General features: G+C 40.6%; 1 protein-coding gene across 9 annotated transcripts; it reads right to left on the bottom strand.

Annotated features, from left to right (window-relative positions):
• Nucleotides 1–394: 394 nt before the first annotated feature.
• On the bottom strand, nt 395–13,271 carry LOC137887092 (N-acetylglucosamine-1-phosphodiester alpha-N-acetylglucosaminidase-like). 9 transcript variants are annotated; one of them, XM_068729873.1, is made up of 12 exons: nt 13,229–13,271; nt 10,638–10,878; nt 9,117–9,325; nt 8,761–9,031; nt 7,925–8,061; nt 7,601–7,709; nt 7,195–7,323; nt 6,680–6,885; nt 4,437–4,547; nt 4,105–4,189; nt 3,007–3,378; nt 395–1,625 (listed from the first exon to the last, which is right to left on the bottom strand). In XM_068729873.1, the coding sequence occupies exons 2-11, from the start codon at nt 10,766–10,768 to the stop codon at nt 3,312–3,314; spliced, it is 1,455 nt and encodes a 484-aa protein (XP_068585974.1). In that variant the 5' UTR covers nt 10,769–10,878; nt 13,229–13,271; the 3' UTR covers nt 395–1,625; nt 3,007–3,311. The 9 variants fall into 9 exon arrangements, with proteins under 9 accessions (XP_068585974.1, XP_068585978.1, XP_068585975.1 ...); XM_068729877.1 differs by lacking the exon at nt 13,229–13,271 and adding an exon at nt 5,998–6,017 and having other exon boundaries at nt 3,007–3,109; nt 10,638–10,909; XM_068729874.1 differs by lacking the exon at nt 13,229–13,271 and having other exon boundaries at nt 3,007–3,109; nt 3,343–3,378; nt 10,638–10,909.
• Between the last annotated feature and the right edge of the window lie 5,051 nt (nt 13,272–18,322).

Raw genomic sequence — 18,322 nt, 5'->3', positions numbered from 1 at the left:
GGTAATGATGGAAATTAAATTAAGTCAAAATTATAAGCTACATCAAATATTAACTTTCAGGGTTAAAATATCAAAATGTTGACTAACTAAAAAAAAGGGTCAAACTTTAAATTTAGACTTATCTAATTTGACTAAAATAGTAATTTACTTTAAACCTAATCATTTTGACTTCATAGCATAATTCTGACCCACCATTAATATTTTTACGCCTTTTTTTTCACTGTGTATTAAAATACACAAAAATACTGTCAATGATAATAGTACATGTTAAAATAAAAACATGTAGATTTAATATATAACCGGGGAGGGAAAATCTGAGGGGAAAAAATAGCTAGTTTAGAATTTTCTTTCAACGTTTTACTCTTGTTTTGAAATAAATATCCACATCTTCGGGTATCTTTGACGTAATGTATTTAACTTGACGCAGAGCGGTCACATGACAGGCATCACACAGCCACACGTCATCCGTACCGACACACGTAAACAAAGGGTTTTATTAAAGAACACACTTTGTTTTTACTTTGTGATTTTATACAAAGTATAAATGGAAAAAAATAAATAATGAATTCATGATACAACTACACTCAAAGTCATGTACTAATACCACCATGTACTAATACCACTATGTACTAATACCACCATGACAATATCCCATTACAAGTAAAAGTAGTGTGAATGTGTCATTAGATATATTCTAGACTTAGATTATTTCTACTCGCACATTCATGTAACATTAACATTAGTACTAATACATTAACATTACTACATTAACATTAGTACTAAAATATTAGTATTAGTACTAATACATTAATACTAATACATTAACATTAATAACAGCAAATTAAATGTTTCACAACACATTATATAAAATCTTCATAGTATGTTTTTTTTATGATTTTGTGAATCTGAAAAGTAACGAAAGATAAATGTAGTGAAGTAAAAAGAACCATATTTCCCTCTGAAAAAGTATGAAAAAAAAGTATGTTCAGTAAAGTACTCGAGTAAATGTACTTAGTTACATAAAGGCTGTAAACACAGACTGTCTGCGTTTCATTCATAATGTGTGAAATCTTTCTTTTACTCTTCAAACAATTATTATTATAATGCTGCTTAATATTTCAAACTTCTGACCACACATGTATTAAACACACAGCAACTGATGATGTGAAGCTTTCACTTTCATCTCAGAATAATCCCGATCACAATCACTCATTAGAATACAGCGACGCAACTTAAAGAAGTGATGTATGACCTGCGCCTCAGGCTATTATGTGCTTGTTAAACACAATATGTTGCAGTGCTGCTGTAGGATCTAGTTGACGCCGCAGAAGCAGCCTCTCTCTCTCTCTCTCTCTCTCTCTCTCTCTCTGCGTCTCGTCTTCAGGTGTGGTCTCAGACCTCGTCTCCGATCCTTCAGGGTTTCTTGTTTTTCCAGTCCCTCGGCTCATAAAGTGTCTCGTATGCGTCCCCCGCCTCCTCCCGGATACATTTCAGTACACCCGCCTTCCCCTGCGTCTCCACTGACGTCGTTCAACGTGACGCTCCGACCCGCCGGCACGCAGAGAAGCAGCTGCCGCATCAGCAGCAGAGAGGCCAGAGCGACGGTGATCATCAGCCACGTCTGTCTGTGGAGAGAGACGGCAGATCAGACGTCACCCTCGTTCATGTCTTCACAAAACCACCAACGTCATAGTTAAGATAAAAGCCACAGAATGATGAAGCTACTTAATGTCTTATTTTTAAAAAGCCGGTCCATGAGCAGGAGACACAGCACCGTTGGGCTGTGATGGGTTTTTCTCCACTGAGCAAGAAAACCTTCAATAAACCTTTTAATAATAATAATAATAATACTTTTAAAGTACATATTCTCATAAACCTGCAGAGCAGTACTGAACCAGACTTTTAAAAATACACATTAAAAGACCTTGTTTTAGTTGTGACATACATGGAGACAGTACACACAGATACACACTCCTTTAATGTAGATGCTGTTAATAATCAAACCGAGGACATAGTTTGGGTAACTTAGTTAAAGTTTACACTTACAATCAAAACATGAAGTCAACCAGGCAGAGGTTCATACTGAACATATCAAAGTAATCAAGGTGGAAATTGGACTAATATCCAAAAGAAGAGAAAGAGGTTTTAACTGTTTAATCAAATTCAATGAAATCCTCTTTTAACTTTAAATCATGTTGCATTCAACTTTAAAACTAGTTTAAAGTAAAGAAGGATTCAGTTTAATCATTCATTAAACGTCAGTGTAGTTTCTACTTGAAACCCAGATTCATTCTGATTTAATGTCTCTTTTATTCCTTACTTTATCTTCTATTATTTGGCCATATCGTTCCATTATTAGAGTTTTTCTTAAAGTAGAGAGTAGAGCTTCATGAGTGACGTCTAACTAACTGACTGTCAAAATCATCACTTATTAAAAAGACGATAACAGTACAGCACTGTACACTGCATATGTATACGCATACAAATAACTGGAGGAGTCACAAGGAGCTACAGCAAAGAAGCAAACAACTAGGAATGTCAAAATGTTATGAGGCGTGGCAGTCAGTCAGTCGTGCTAGTGTGTGTGTGTGTGTGTGTGTGTGTGTGTGTGTGTGTGTGTGTGTGTGTGTGTGTGTGTGTGTGTGTGTGTGTGTGTGTGTGTGTGTGTGTGTGTGTGTATGAATGAAAGTAGGGAGGAAGCAAGGACGGATGAAAGGAGGTAAAGAAAAGATGGGGGGAGTGTGTGTGTGTGTGTGTGTGTGTGTGTGTGTGTGTGTGTGTGTGTGTGTGTGTGTGTGTGTGTGTGTGTGTGTGTGTATGAATGAAAGTAGGGAGGAAGCAAGGACGGATGAAAGGAGGTAAAGAAAAGATGGGGAGTGTGTGTGTGTGTGTGTGTGTGTGTGTGTGTGTGTGTATGAATGAAAGTAGGGAGGAAGCAAGGACGGATGAAAGGAGGTAAAGAAAGGATGGGGAGTGTGGAGCGTAGGGAGCAGAGTTTCCCCTTACTCTCGCCCACATGGAGCAGGTAAGGTGTCATCTTATAGGACCGGGAACACCAGGTCCAGGTGTTCCCGGTATGCCTAAACGACCCGACCACACCTACTGGCATCTGCAACACAAAAGACAAAGACAAGCAGCCCAGCAGCCAAAAGAGGCGGGGGCCGCCACACCCTCTTGCACAATATAAATTAGGTCACACACTCTCTCACACACACACACACACACACACACACACACACACACACACACACACACACACACACACACACACACACACACACACACACACACACACACACACACACCCCAAACTAAAACAAACATGTATTGATCAGTACTAACCATTCCATGAAGCAGGGAGAGTTGTTGCTGCAATTCCTACAGGAATATACAGACTATTTCACAGTTGTAAACGTTTGCGTCCCAGTTTAATTGACGTTGCGGCGCAAGGCTATTTAAAGAAGGCTGGGCCGCGGTCTCCAGCTATGGAGGTCAGTGAGGTCAGTGTGCGCCATAACTGGAGCTGCGATGTCATCGGGGAATAAAAGCTTGGCGTCCGCTCAGCTGTTCTTCGGTTGCACTCGGCCCGACAGAACTTTTTGGGAACGCTCGCGCGGCAGATTTTACCGCGCACATGTACCACCAACGATATGACGCTCGACATCTCCACTTCAGCTCACAGGAAGTAAACACAGACCCAAGCTGACACTAATTCTAAGTCAGACAAAATGCCTACAATGTAAGGAGTCATTACTTGGGGGACTGAAGAGAACCATCAAATAGAAATGAAGCTCTAGCGTAAGTCCAGACAGGAAGACTATCCTTGCTGCTGTCTCTCTTTATGATTGCCTCTCTACCTTCAGTACGTTCATGCTGCTGTTACGCAACCCTCCACCTCCCCATCTCCGCCCAGTCTTCATCATCCTCATCAGCCACCAACACCACCAGTGGTGAATCACAACTCCATCACAAATCTCCTCGTCGAGTTCAAGCGCCAAAGAATGTCTGTGTACCTCACTAACGCAGCATCTGTCATAATACATGTTAACTACTGATCATTCACTTGTCTCTCCTGATTGGAATATATTGCTCTTGGACACTTACTCTGTTAGATAGATTTTGCCTCTGCACGTCTCCTCATGTTGTTGTCTCCATGATGCAAACATCCTTCTAGCCAAGCAAAGACCCGCTGAGGAGGAAAGAAAAGCAGCGCTGTAAATAGAATGATATCAAGTATATACCCATTGATTAGACCTTTGAGTGATGTGGCGTTGGAGATTGAGGCACAGCTTCCTGTCACATGGACGAATCAGCATGTTACAAACTCTGGAACTCTGAAACTATTACTATGATTATGGTGAAGTGAGAGTGCCAAAAGGGCCTGTTAAACAGCATCAACTCTTATAAACATTTGCAAAGGCTTTCACAGAACTTGCCGAGGAACCCAGGGAGACAGGTGCATCTTCCGCTGACACGGTCACAGGTGGCTCCGTTAAAGCACATGCAGGTGTGTCTGCAGCCGTCGCCAAAGTAACCGGGTAAGCATTCTTTACCAAGGAGAAACAACAACTGAACAACCTTCAACATTAGACATCTAGATGCATTCTTGGTGAAAGTGTTTGCTATCGAAATGTGAGATAATTGTGGAGATTTTTAATAAGTTTGATTTGATTATCAGTCTCCATTCCCCCCGTTCCCGCCAGCCGCCGGACACCATCGCTCCCCCAACCTTCTTTCTACGACCCTATCTACTCTCCTAGCTTCTTCCCTACACTCTTTCATCCCTTACCCTTCATCCCTCGACCCCCATCCTTACATCCCTTCATCCCTCATTCCCCATCCCTACATCCCTTCATCACTCGACCCTATCCTTACATCCCTTCATCCCTCGACCCCTATCCTTACATCCCTTGACCCCCATTCTTTACATTCCTTCATCCCTCTACCCCACATCCCTCAATCCCCATCTTTAAATTCCTTCATCCCTCTACCCCTATCCATTGCCCTATATCCCTTCATCCCTCGACCGCTACATCCCTCAATCCCCATCCTTACATACCTTCATCCCTCGATCCCTACATCCCTTCATCCCTCATTCCCCATCTTTACATTCCTTCATCCCTTTACTCCTACATCCCTCAATCCCCATCTATACATTCCTTCATCCCTCTACCCCTATCCATTACCCTATATCCCTTCATCCCTCGACCCCTACATCCCTCAATCCCCATCCTTACATCCCTTCATCCCTCGATCCCTACATCCCTCAATCCCCATCCTTACATCCCTACATCCCTCGATCCCTACATCCCTTCATCCCTCAATCCCCATCTTTACATTCCTTCATCCCTCTACCCCATCCCTACATCCCTTCATCCCTCAATCACCATCCTTACATCCCTTCATCCCTCAATCACCATCCTTACATCCCTTCATCCCTCAATCACCATCCTTACATCCCTTCATCCCTCGACCCCCATTCTTTACATTTACCTTATTAAAGAATAACAAACAATGTGTTGCAGAGATGATGGAGGCCAAGGGCAGCACACATACAATTATATTACATTAAACCCAGAGTAGCATCATCTGGTCACATCAATTAATAAAAGTGATCAAATGTCATATCCGTTAATTCTGTACATGTTTCTCATGTTTTCTCCTGTGTGTTGTCTCTTTCTGTGTCTGTTTAATTTAGATTTTTGCAGATTATGTGAAACAGCTATACTAGTATTTCTCAAAGGTCAGCGTATGTGTATATATATATATATATATATATAGATATAGATAGATAGATAGATAGATAGATAGATAGATAGATAGATAGATATATATAGATATAGATATAGATATATATATATATAGATATATATATATATATATATAGATATATAGATATAGATATAGATATATAGATATATATATATAGATATAGATATGACATGTAGATTTGATCACTTTTATTAATTGATGTGACCAGATGATGCTCCTGATTACCTTCACTGCAGTTCTTTCCTCTCCATCCAGCAGCACAGACAGACAGACACACAAACTTTTACCAAAGGTGAAGCCAGAAGTGAAAAATACAAATGATGTGATGATGGTGAATGAAAATGACATCTCATTGTGTACAAATTTCAGAGATTTGGGGATGAAAAGGGTCCAAAATAAAGCAACAGTAATTCAAAAGTTGCTTCAAATATTTTCAGGAAACTGCAATAACTTGACTGAGGTTGCTGACATTAAAAAAAATGAGACAGGTTAACAAGGGGGAAGGCATCCTCCCCTTAAATCGACTCCTGGCTGATATTTTAAGTCCAAGTATCGGTATCGGGACTGAAAAACGTTGGAACGATTGGTCCCTAAATTCCCTCTCTCAAACATTCAAGACACTCTCTACTCCAAAATCTGAAAGGCCCATCCTCAAGGCAACCAAACCAGCTCCATGACATAATAATAATGATAATCATTTTACATTTATTTATTTAGCGCTTTTCAAAACACATAATAGAAGCAGATAAATTAAGCAAAAGTCAAATCTAATCATGCAGAACATCCCGGAACAGATCAACATTATAAAAGGTGAACTTCACTAGATGTTTCAATGGATGACCCCTCTTGTGTTGATCTCCAGCCACTGAAGCTGAAGCTCCTCCTCCTCCTCCTCCTCCTCACTTACCGGCGGTGCAGACGCCGTGTCGACCGCAGACAGGTGGCCGACACACCAGAGAGTCGCAGCCGGCGCCCCGCCAGCCCTCCCAGCAGCGACAACGTCCGTCCACGCAGTCTCCGTGTCCGCTGCAGTCCGCCGGCCGGCAGCGCCGCTGGTGAACGCACAAGATGGTGGAGACGGGCCGAGCACAGCGCCACCTGCTGTCGGATTCACTGTAAAATGACGGGTGGAGAGTGAATACTGATAAAAGAGTACATTTATTTATATTTTACAAAGTTTTTCCAAGTTTTACAGGATGACAGACTTTATTTCAGAGGCACTTTAATGAATATTTACATCAAATATTTACTGCAAAAGCAGCGAGGCAGGAAGGGAAGGTCAAAGAGTCACACTGACTCGTTGACTTGTTTCTTGCAGTGTGAATGCGAGAAACGAAGGAGAAAAGAGGACGGTAGTTACTGACAAACAAAATGCTGACCCTTCACCCTTGAATAAACACAGTTCAGCTTCCATTAGCTCACCATATGTCCGGTGGGTAGCTGGCCAACGTGCCGTTGACCACAAAGCTGGAAGACCCGCCTCCGTCCAGGTTGATGGCGTTGATCACCCCGTTGTTCTTCAGGAACTCTGCCACCTCCCAAAGGTTCATTCTGCTCAGATGTGAACAAAACGTATGAGAGCCGTGAACGTTATTCTAGGACGTAATTGTGTTTAATACACAAATAATGTTTTGCTATGGAAACGGCGCCGCATGTAAAACCTGATAGCTCCCGGGAAACGGGTTGCAGAGCAATATCACCCTAACGTGGTCGGAATCATCCCTGAAAGTCACGACAATGGATTCCCTGATAGCCAGATAGTCTTTTATGAAGAAAAGACGTAAAAGAATCTTCATATATCAAGCAGCCCATTGTATATAGATGTTACCCTCTTTTTAAGGTCTGTCCGTCCACATGAAACAGGACCACGTTGCCTTCGGCGTCGTGACCCACCACCGTCCTCGCTGACAGCACGTCCACAAAGTCACGTAACTCCTCTGTAGGAACGTAAAAGGAGTGTTTTTTAAGTAGACTAAAACAACAGAAAGACTTGTTTTATCTGAATAAATATGCAAAAATGAACCATGAATCATATTTAAAACTTTAAAAGTAATGAAAATTGTGTTTATTCAATTTCAAGATTGTCAGCAATGGGCTTCCATACGACAACTACAATTGCAAGTGTTGCACATTTCGTCCGCTGCCGCTTTACCCATTTCAACTATGTTGAGCTCGCCCTCCAGGCTCTGGTTGATGTAAACCTCTCCGTTCCTCAACAGCCACACCATGCCGCTGACGAGCTGGACGAACGGGTTGGACTGGTCCAAAACGTCTTCCTGGGACAGATACCTGGGTGGGGTTGAAGAGACACCTCGGATTGTTTAGAAGTGAGGCTGTACACACGAGTTACAGATCCAGGGTTAGGGTTTATACAGTAGACAGACAGCAGGAACAGCACGGGAGTAAATCACAGTCCTTCAGACAACTAAAAGAATCTCTATCCGTTTAAGTGAAAGCTATATTTAGAATGTTTTCACCTTTTTACCTTGATGTCAGACGGACCTTTCTAAGATCTCGACAAAGACACCGGACTCCATTGACAAAAACACTGATTACCGCTGCCTCCATCTGTTAGTGTTGTTGTGTGACTTTGGTGAATCCAAACTAATCCTTAACATCTCCTGAAGGCAACACACTGACTATGAATAAGAGCCTCATAGAACCTCATAGAACCTAATAAAACCCCACTTAAAACAATCCAAACTATCCCTTTAAATCCCAAATCCATTGTCATTGTTCTTTATGTTAATATAAATGCTTCGATGTACATTTATATTGTACATAGTTTCTCAGTTCTACTTTGTTGTCCTTGTTTCTATATTTTTCTTGTTTATTTGTATATTGTATATTGTATGTATGTACGTTGAGAGCAAAGTGTAAACCGGAGTCACATTCCTTGTATGCGTACGTATACATGGCCAATAAAGCTGATTCTGATTTAAGGTTTTGTTATTCGAATTCTCACTTCTTTGTCACTACTTCTCTTACCCAAACACCAGGCTGCCGTCCCTCCTGATGCCAAACTGTGCGTTCTGCACCCCCCCGCTGTCCCTCACCATCCGGCCGTCGCTCACCACGTTGCCCAGACACCCGTAGGTGGTGGTGTTGAAGAAGCCGGCGTTCTGGGCGTACAGACACCCGGCTCGCACGGCCGTCTCCTCCACCGTCACCCGGGGGGGGCTTTTCTCACAGCCGCCGGGGCCGCCGGGCTCCACCACCGACAACGTCCTCAGCGGGTCGTGAACCACCGTCATGTGACCTGGAGAGACGACGATGATGCTTTTAATACAAGATGGAACGTAAAAGGCTCCGCATCACCATTACTGCTCGACTCCATCACTGACCGTAGACCCAGCGGGACGCGCCCATGTCGACGACGGTCTCTGACGTGAAGACGGTCGACTCGGCCACCGGGAGTCCATCGTGGCTCCTGGAAGGCCAGGTCTCATACGTCGCATTGCCATGGGTTGGAGACTGGTAGTCGCTGACGTGGCGATGGGAGTGGCCATTGTCCTTGGTGTACAGCACAATAACGTCATCATCCTCAGAGACACTGTGGACAGAGACAAGACCGATTAAACACAACACAGAGGCCTGAGCGGCCTATTTTCATAATCATTTCAAAGTTTATGTCAACTTTACATACAAAATTACAAAAACAGTTCTGGTTCCAGCTTCTCATGTGTGAATATTTTCTGCTTTTCTAGATGTATATCTTTGCAAAACTCAATTTCTTTGAAATTTTTGACTGTTGGTCGGACAAAACAACAGCAAATTGTCATTTTCATTATTCTCTTGCATTTTATAAACCTCACAATGAATGAAATAATACCAGAGGAAGTATATATGCTCAGCCTTCACTAGTGCAGAAAGAAGCGGCGTCAACTGCAGCCAGATCAGCTCTGAGTCCCGATAACAAAGCCCACTGTGTGCATCGCTTCTGAGACATGCAGACGGTTTCTAGCATTTAATATTCTCACTGATAATGACGACAATAGTTGGAACAAAGCGAGGCTTTCTCCAGGATAAACACACCAGTCACCATCAAGCAGTCGATTCATCATGTTGTTCACACAATATTAGAAAATTGTGAAAAGTGGCCAAAGTGGACATCTCTTAGATGTTTCCTTCTGACAGTCCAAAAGTAATTATTTTCAGTTCACAATTATATGATACAGAAAAAATAAAATTAACAAATCCTCACATTTGAGATGCAAACCAAACTGAAATCAATAATTAATATAATTGTTGATGAACTCTGTATTGATGAACAGCCAGGGTCTATTAAGTCATTGAGTTTCATTCATTTAACTTCATAAGGTTATTGACCATAAGACGAACAAAGAAAAAGTGATTTTTCTTCCACAGCCCGGGCACTACTTTCTAAATGCGTTCTTTGCATAGACAATAACTTTAAGGATTTTGTGGTAAAAGTTCTATAAATGTAAATAAAAACACTAAAATCTCATGTTGCTGCTGTAACTTCATTTATGTTCATCTTAGCAACACAAACTATCTCCCAAACTGACATTTATACATCAACCTAAACGTCTAACACACGCGTTGGTGCATTTGTAAACTTAAATGTGAATTTAAAGCATGTTAACTAAAACTTAAATAAGAGGTATAACCTCCCTTAGTAGCCATAGTGAGGGTAGAATGAGGTGAATAGAAGGTATTATATCAACCTTTGGTTGGTTAATAATGTAGCTGTAAGGCTTAAATACACAGTCAGCTGTTTTGGTTTTACTTGCTAATAATATTTGCATAAATAAAAACTTCTTTTTTTTAACAGTACCGTGACACTTCAGACTAACTCGCGCTAATAACTTAATTTTGTTCATTTTTTTTAGCAAACGTCTCACCGAGCACCGTCGCTCTCCAACAGACACACCAGCAGCACGAGCCCCACCCACCGGCGCGTGGCCGAGCAGCTCCTTCTGTGTTTAATTAAAAACACGTCAGTCATGGTCCCGCGAGGAGATCGATGTGACATCCGCGGTTTGTTGTTGTTGTTGTTGTGGTCCTCTCCCCCCCACACTAACCACCGTCTGGTGCAACAATGCACGGAGCTGTACGTCCGGTAGCGTCGACCTGTCGGTCTGTCTGTCGGGAGAGAATCACAGGTGTCCCCTTTATATCTGATTCTCGTTGATCTGGATTAATTCAACATTCCTCGCGAGTGACGCACGTGACGTCACATCGTCGTCTTATCAGGCCTGCAGCTTTCACCAACGGTTCAAGCGTTCATAAGCAAGTGAAGTCGTTAAGAGGAGACACTTTATGAACACGTTACTTTCATTTATTTCACTTTCATTTATTGCTCAGCAAAAATAAATAAAACATCTCCTATTTGGGTCAAACTGATTTTTTGCAGATTCAAATTATTATATATTTTTTTTATTTAAACAAGAAATCTATTTTCAGACCAGTCATATGCTGCTGTTGTAAATAATAAAACTTGTGCATGGCAGCAGAGTAAACCGGACACCAGAACCAGAACTTCACACTGAGGAATTATTTAATACTGACATCTAGTGAGGGAGTCCCACCAGTCTGCAGGCTGTTAAAGGTCTTTAATCAACTGCATCTCATTACATCTGGAAAAAACTGAGAACTAAACCAACAAGAGGACGAGAAAGAGGTCAAGAAAGAGGACGAGTAAGAGGATGAGAAAAAGGAGAAAGAGGACGAGAAAGAGGACAAGAAAGAGGACGAGAAAGACGACGAGAAAGAGGAGAAAGAGAAAGAGGAGAAAGAGGACAAGAAAGAGGAGAAAGAGGACGAGAAAGACGAGAAAGAGGACGAGAAAGACGAGAAAGAGGACGAGAAAGGACGAGTCAACGGTTGTCTCGTTTGAGTAACTTCAGAGCTGACCTTTACCGAAATCTTTCATCACACACTGAGCAGCTTTAAGGTTTCTCTCCTGTGTGGGTTCTCATGTGTCAAATAGTATCTATAGTGTGCGTATATACATACATACATACACTCATATATATATAAATATATATATATATATATATATAAATATATATATATATAAATATATATATATATATATATATAAATATATATAAATATAAATATATATATATATAAATATATATATATAAGAGAGAGAGAGAGAGAGAGAGAGAGAGAGAGAGAGAGAGAGAGAGAGAGAGAGAGAGAGAGAGAGAGAGAGAGAGAGAGAAAGAGAGAGAGAGAAAGAGAGAGAGAAAGAAAGAAAGAAAGAAAGAAAGAAAGAAAGAAAGAAAGAAAGAAAGAAAGAAAGAGAGAGAGAGAGAATTACTCATAGATTAGCCTAACTGGAGCTCTTTATGTTCATTTTGAAGGGAAAATAATACCTTAAGCATTTCTTTCTCCTCAAGATGAATACTGCATTAAAGAGATTTTATTTTCTTTGATTTAGTGAATGAAGCTGATATTCACTGAATGCAAGAAAAACCTGCATCCAGCTTATTGGTGCATTAGCGCCACCTTCTGCTCCGGAGAGTGGATCAGCCAATAGACTGACAATATTTCATAAACATCAAAGAATCTCCACATATACCACATTAACCTATATTTTATCCTCCAGGCTTTACACTACATTATGTAGAGAAGTCATCGTATAGTATGTCGAAAAAATCTAAATATAAGTCATAGTACAATATGTCGAAAAGTCGAAAAAAAAGTCAAAGAATAACTCTATCCAGTCTGGTACATCAGGTTTAACGACATCAGGGTGTTTTATAAATGAAGCTGAATCACAAGATGAGGCCCAAACCACCCTCAAACCAGCATGACACCAAAAAAAGAAAAGGAACGACTGAAGCATTAGTTTAAATACATTCTGTTATTTATTCCTTGTTTAGTTCCTCTGCATGTTTGGAAGCACATACCTGTGTGAGCAGCTTTTCTCTGTGATGAAGATGAACAAAAACCCACACAGTGATGCACACCTTCACTCCATGTTGAGGGTTTCCACAGCACAGAAGCTAACCCCAGACACTTGTGACCCGGTGATACTTAATGCACAAGAGCCAGAATAAACTGGAACTAGAGACTGCGATACTGAAAATATAGATTTTATTAACAATGAATGGCTTAAAAGACTTGGGTGTAAATAGAGGAATTTGTCACAGAACATGTAGGCAAATTATAACTAAACCAAATCAAATGTACCTACTCACAGCACGCCAAGGTGATTCAACACACACAATCAGATCTGCATGCAAGATACCAACTCTACCACTTGGTCCCCCTTCAGCACAGCACAAAGCCCCTCAATACAATAAACAGAGAATGGCCCAGTCAATCGATTCATTTAAAAGACACTAAATCGAATAAGTTTGGGGAAAACAGTGGTTGGCTGCTCAAGTGTCTTTAATTAAAACTAAAAAGAAACAATACATTAAACAAAAGGGAAACTTTACACAAACATTTGATAAAACATGCAACGTAAATAATCTACCTTTCTAGACTGGACACCGTCCCCTCCCCTTGTGGAAGACATGACTAGAATCTAGATTTACAAGAACAATGTTAATGTTCTGTTAAGGGAACTAAACCTTTTAAACACATTTATAAAAGGAAAGAAAGAGAGCCTACCAAATCAGTCACCAAACAAAGGCTGGCCTCAGCTGCTCCCTCAGGTGTGTCTGAGTTCAGGAGGAAAGGCCCAGGTGAACTTTCCGCCCCTTTTAAAGACTCCGCCCCCTGTTGTCTGGGTCCTAATGGTAGGCTGCCTGTTACCTGCCTTCCCACACATTAATGAACTGGCAGCCAAAAAAGAGCCAAACATCTGGCTCTGGTACATATGCATGAAAGAACGTAGCCTATTTGTTGGAGGACCCACTCCGTACGGACATAGATGTCTCATTCTAAGGTAAGAAAAACACAAGGATTCTTATTTTCAGGTCATTATAAACTAAAGAAAACATACTGAATAAGATCATATTCCATTTCTGCTCGATCGATCCCCCTAAATGCTGCACGCTGTACCTTTAAACGGTTGTTGCCATTAACATTTTAATTGTTTCACACAGGACAAGAACAGTGGTCTTCTGGGTGAAAGTCCTCTTTTTGTGTGACCCATAAATCCACCCCAACCTCCCCCGTGTGTGCGACTTTATCACTCTTTACCCAACGTCACCTGACTTACTCCTTTGCTCCAATCACAATTAATACGACCACTATTTTTGAACCTCCCTGCGGTGTTGTGCGAGTCTTATCAAGGAAAGGCAGAGTTGGTGTGCAGTCTCCTCTCACACATCCAATAGTTTTGTTTGTAACAGGAGTCCAGGAACCAGGTCTTCCAGGTTGACAAGCCTTGGGCAACATAGGCACATTTGTAAAGGGAATGGCTCCTATATTCTGGTTTCCAATTCCAGTTCCAGTTCCTACAAAACAACACAAAAATAGTGTTTTGGTGGATTTGGTGACGGTGGAACAGTGCAAGACAGTTCTGTGTTTGTTTGTGTATGTATTGTGTGTTAGCACTGTGATAGACTGGTGTAATTTTGATCGGTCTAGGTTACATATATCTGTTGTTTTGATAGAACTTCAGTGACTAAATGTCAATGTGTAATTAGAACATACGTCAATTTGCTAAAACAGTACATCTCTGTTATCAGGATCATCATTTTATTAAATAGCATTTAAAAAACCTTACGTATAAGACGGTGGGCGTCCATCTACCAATGAAAATGTCCAGGAGTTCAACAACCTCTGACCAGTCAAGCCAATCCACATTTTGACAGAACATCCAAAATGGACATTTTTCTGTTGGGAAGGAAGTGTAGTTGAAAAACATCATCCATTACAGTTAGTGAGGTCAACCATAAATTGACTTGCTGCAAGGTACAATCTGTATTTTAGGTTGATATAAGAAAAATCACAAATACCTCTTCCCAGTCATCATTCAAGATCACCAGGTGGGATCCCTTGCGTTCACAGTCGTTTGCGGCTTGGTCCCAGGTGCCTGTCGTAGAGGAAAGCTGGTAACAGGTGGACATGTATGTATGCCACCCTGGGGGACAACTTTGGAAGTTTTGGTCTGCTCAGAAACAAGCACAGGACAGGACAGATCAGGGCAAGATGGGGTCAGGAACGGGCAAGTCAAGGATGGACAATATGGGACAGAAGACGAGAAACAAAAGTACAACACGGGAGAGTAGAGGACAACACCAGACAGAGGACAGGACAGGGCTGAAGAGTAAGAGTAAAGACAGTTCAAGATGTGGTCAAAGCAAAACAGAACAAGACAGGACAGAACCGATCAGGGTACGACAAGACAAGACAGGATGTAACAGAAAACAGGAGAGGAGATGAAAAGATAGAAGAGAAACAAGACACAATGAAGAAAAGTCAGGGGATCACAAAAAGCCTTCAGGCAGTTGTTGAGATATTTTACAGGATAAGAGAAATCTTTGACCAGCTGGTGGCGTTACAGGAAAAGTCAGAGGGGTTCTTTCCCTGTAGACCATGAATGTCTGATCAAAAACGTCATGGCAATCCATTCGGTATATATCAATATATTTTAGTCTGGACCAAAGTGATGGACTGACTAAATGAATGACAATGCCAACTCTAAAAATATCTGATTTAATACAGGTTTTCGAAAAAGAAAACTAACTCACACATTTCAAGTTCCTTTATCTGATTTTGTAGTGTGGTGAGCTTCTGGTTTTGAAAGCTGTTTTCAGTTGCTAGTCGGCCGTTATAGACAACCAGTTCGTTTCTCTCTTCAACCAGTTGGTCTTTCGTTTGAACCAGTTGGTCTCTCTCTAAAACCATTTTTTTTCTCTCTTTAGCCAGTCGGTCTCTCTCTTCAACCAGTTTTTTTCTCTCTTTAGCCAGTCGGTCTCTCTCTTCAACCAGTTTGTCTTTCGTTTGAACTAGTCGGTCTCTCTCTTCAACCAGTTTGTCTTTCGTTTGAACTAGTCGGTCTCTCTCTAAAACCAGTTTGTCTTTCGTTTGAACTAGTCGGTCTCTCTCTAAAACCAGTTTGTCTTTCGTTTGAACTAGTCGGTCTCTCTCTTCAACCAGTTTGTCTTTCGTTTGAACCAGTCGGTCTCTCTCTAAAACCAGTCGGTCTCTCTCTAAAACCAGGAGTCTGATGTCACCAGCTGACATCACGGTGAAGTTGCCCGTTGAGACGTTGTCTGACCTGTTAGAACACACTAGAAAGGGAAACAGATATGAAGTTTGTGTTTTCTAATGTTTCACACTTAAAGGAATAGTTCAGTGTTTTCAAATACAAATGTTTTACTTTCTTGCCAATCCCACTTTCCTATCTGCCATAGAGTGGTGCAGGGACGGTGTAATTCTTTTTGAGCCAATAGAAAGTTAGCATCCTACTGGTTCCCTCGACAAGAAGCCAATTGGATTAGATTTTGGATTATTGCAGAAAATAAACTATGTGCCAAACTCAAGATTAAGAGATTTACAAGTTTTGTTCAGCAAGAAAATAACCAGTGAACATCACTTTTATGAATGTTGAAATGTAAATACGATCACAAGGCTGTGAAGGCGGACTATAGTTGGCGTGATGACGCTTTGTAGTCTCATTTAGCCACTTGTTAGTAACCGCCTTACGTTAAAGCTTCAAAATGTTTTGTACCGTAGAACAAAAAGCTAAAATCGTTTCAGCTTGTGTTAACCAAAGACCTTATTTCAGCCATCTAACCAAGATCTGTTTCATGTTTATTGTCATTTTGTGGTTGGAAGTCTTATTGTTGTTTATACATATGTATGTATATATATACATATATATATGTGTATATATATATATATATATATATACATATATACATATACTGTATATATATACATATGTATATATATAGTATATGTGCATTTTGTCCTGCTTTTCAAATGTTTTTTTCATTAGCTGGACAGGTGATTCACTTCCTGACATTTGTAATGTTCTTTTGTGTGTTTCTTGTGGTGTGGTGTGGAAGGTGGGGGCTGATACCCACCAGCTTGTTGCCAAAAGAAGACATTGAGAGCGACCTGAATGACGCACAGCAGGCCAAAGGTGACACCCACCAACAAGTAGATGTTTGACCCTCCTACAGAGACACATACAGAGGAATCAGAGGAGACGGAAGTAGTCACTCAAAAACTAAAAGGAAGTGGTTATATTTAAAGATTTCAATGAAAATGTTAAAAAAAAGATAACACAGATGTAATATTAGGAATACGTTTAAACCTTGCATTTGATTACTTGCTGCACCTAATGTATTACTTCTACAGTGAGCATTTGAAAGGAGACAGTCATACTTTAAATGTGGGTATTCAGGTTAGACTGAGGCATCTATTTAAATATTTAAACGCTTTATGAAAATAACTCACTTAGAGATGCCAACCAGATGAAAATGGAAAAGATAGAAAAAGCAGTAATGGAGGAAGTATTCCCAACCTTTACTTTTATACTAATACCACACTGTGAAAATACTTTACCAGCAAAGTAAAAGTCCTGCTTTCAAAAGTATACATATTTAAGTATTATCAGCAAAATATAGTTAAAGTATTGATAGTGCAGTGTTTCACTATCATACCTGATTAATATTCCTGCTGCATTATGTTGCGTGTTAACCCCTTTATATATCCTGTTGTCTAGTTTGATGTACTGTACATCAACGCATCACATTCTATCAGACCATCATGTGTGAGTATCCTCTCTGTCCTGTGAGAACCACGTATCGCTAAAAACAGCCTGTTCTCAGCTTTGTGACGATGCTTTTTACAGCTGATCCAAGAGGCTTTTTAAAGAGTGATGAAGAGTGATGAAGAAGTAACACTTCATCACAAACATTCAGCATCAACACATCTGGAGGTATACATGGTTTTCACTGGACAGGAAGATGAATTATAACGTTCCATAAAACGTATCAGTACATGAAATGTGTACTTAAGTATAGTACTTGAGTAAACGTGGTTATATATCTTCTCTGTGAATGAATAGTAATATTCACACTCATGTGATTTGTAAGACAGAGACTCTGAACAGCACCGTAGAACTTAAGAGGTCTCTTAAAAGAGTTTTAATAAAAAAAGGTATATTTCAAAATAAGCACAAAAACGCACCTCACCAAATTGCAGCTATATTTATATATTTGGATAGTTTGGTGACACTTAAAATGAGTACAAGGTATGAATAAAGCTGCAAAGGAAGCTAGGAAACAGAAAAACAATTCAAATGAAATAAACATGATGCGCTTCTTAACCGTGACAAGAAGTACAAGCTGCCTCTGGGAGGTAAAAAGAGACAAAGTCATAAAAATACTTCAACTTACTGAAGATGTGTTGTCGTGAATGATCTTCTCTTCGCTCCTCCATGTTCCTCCTTTCAGCAGCTGGTGAGTTGATATATGGTCTCCTCTCCATTCTTCTCGCAGTGACGGTTGAACCAGCAGCTAGTGAAGTGGACCGTGTTGTCTCTGTACCTGCTGTTCATTCCCTATTTATGACTGATTATGAGGTAATGCTACAACACCAGTTGTGTCACCAACCACAGATAACAAACAACAAAAAGAAGAAGGTGACGTAAACAAACGTTCTG

Source organism: Cebidichthys violaceus, unplaced genomic scaffold (assembly GCF_023349555.1).
Source record: "Cebidichthys violaceus isolate CVI_PGR_0920_01 unplaced genomic scaffold, fCebVio1.0.p SCAF_48, whole genome shotgun sequence".
Taxonomy (NCBI): domain Eukaryota; kingdom Metazoa; phylum Chordata; class Actinopteri; order Perciformes; family Stichaeidae; genus Cebidichthys; species Cebidichthys violaceus.
Note: the sequence above shows the minus strand (reverse complement) of the source record. Positions and strands in the feature narration are given on the sequence as shown.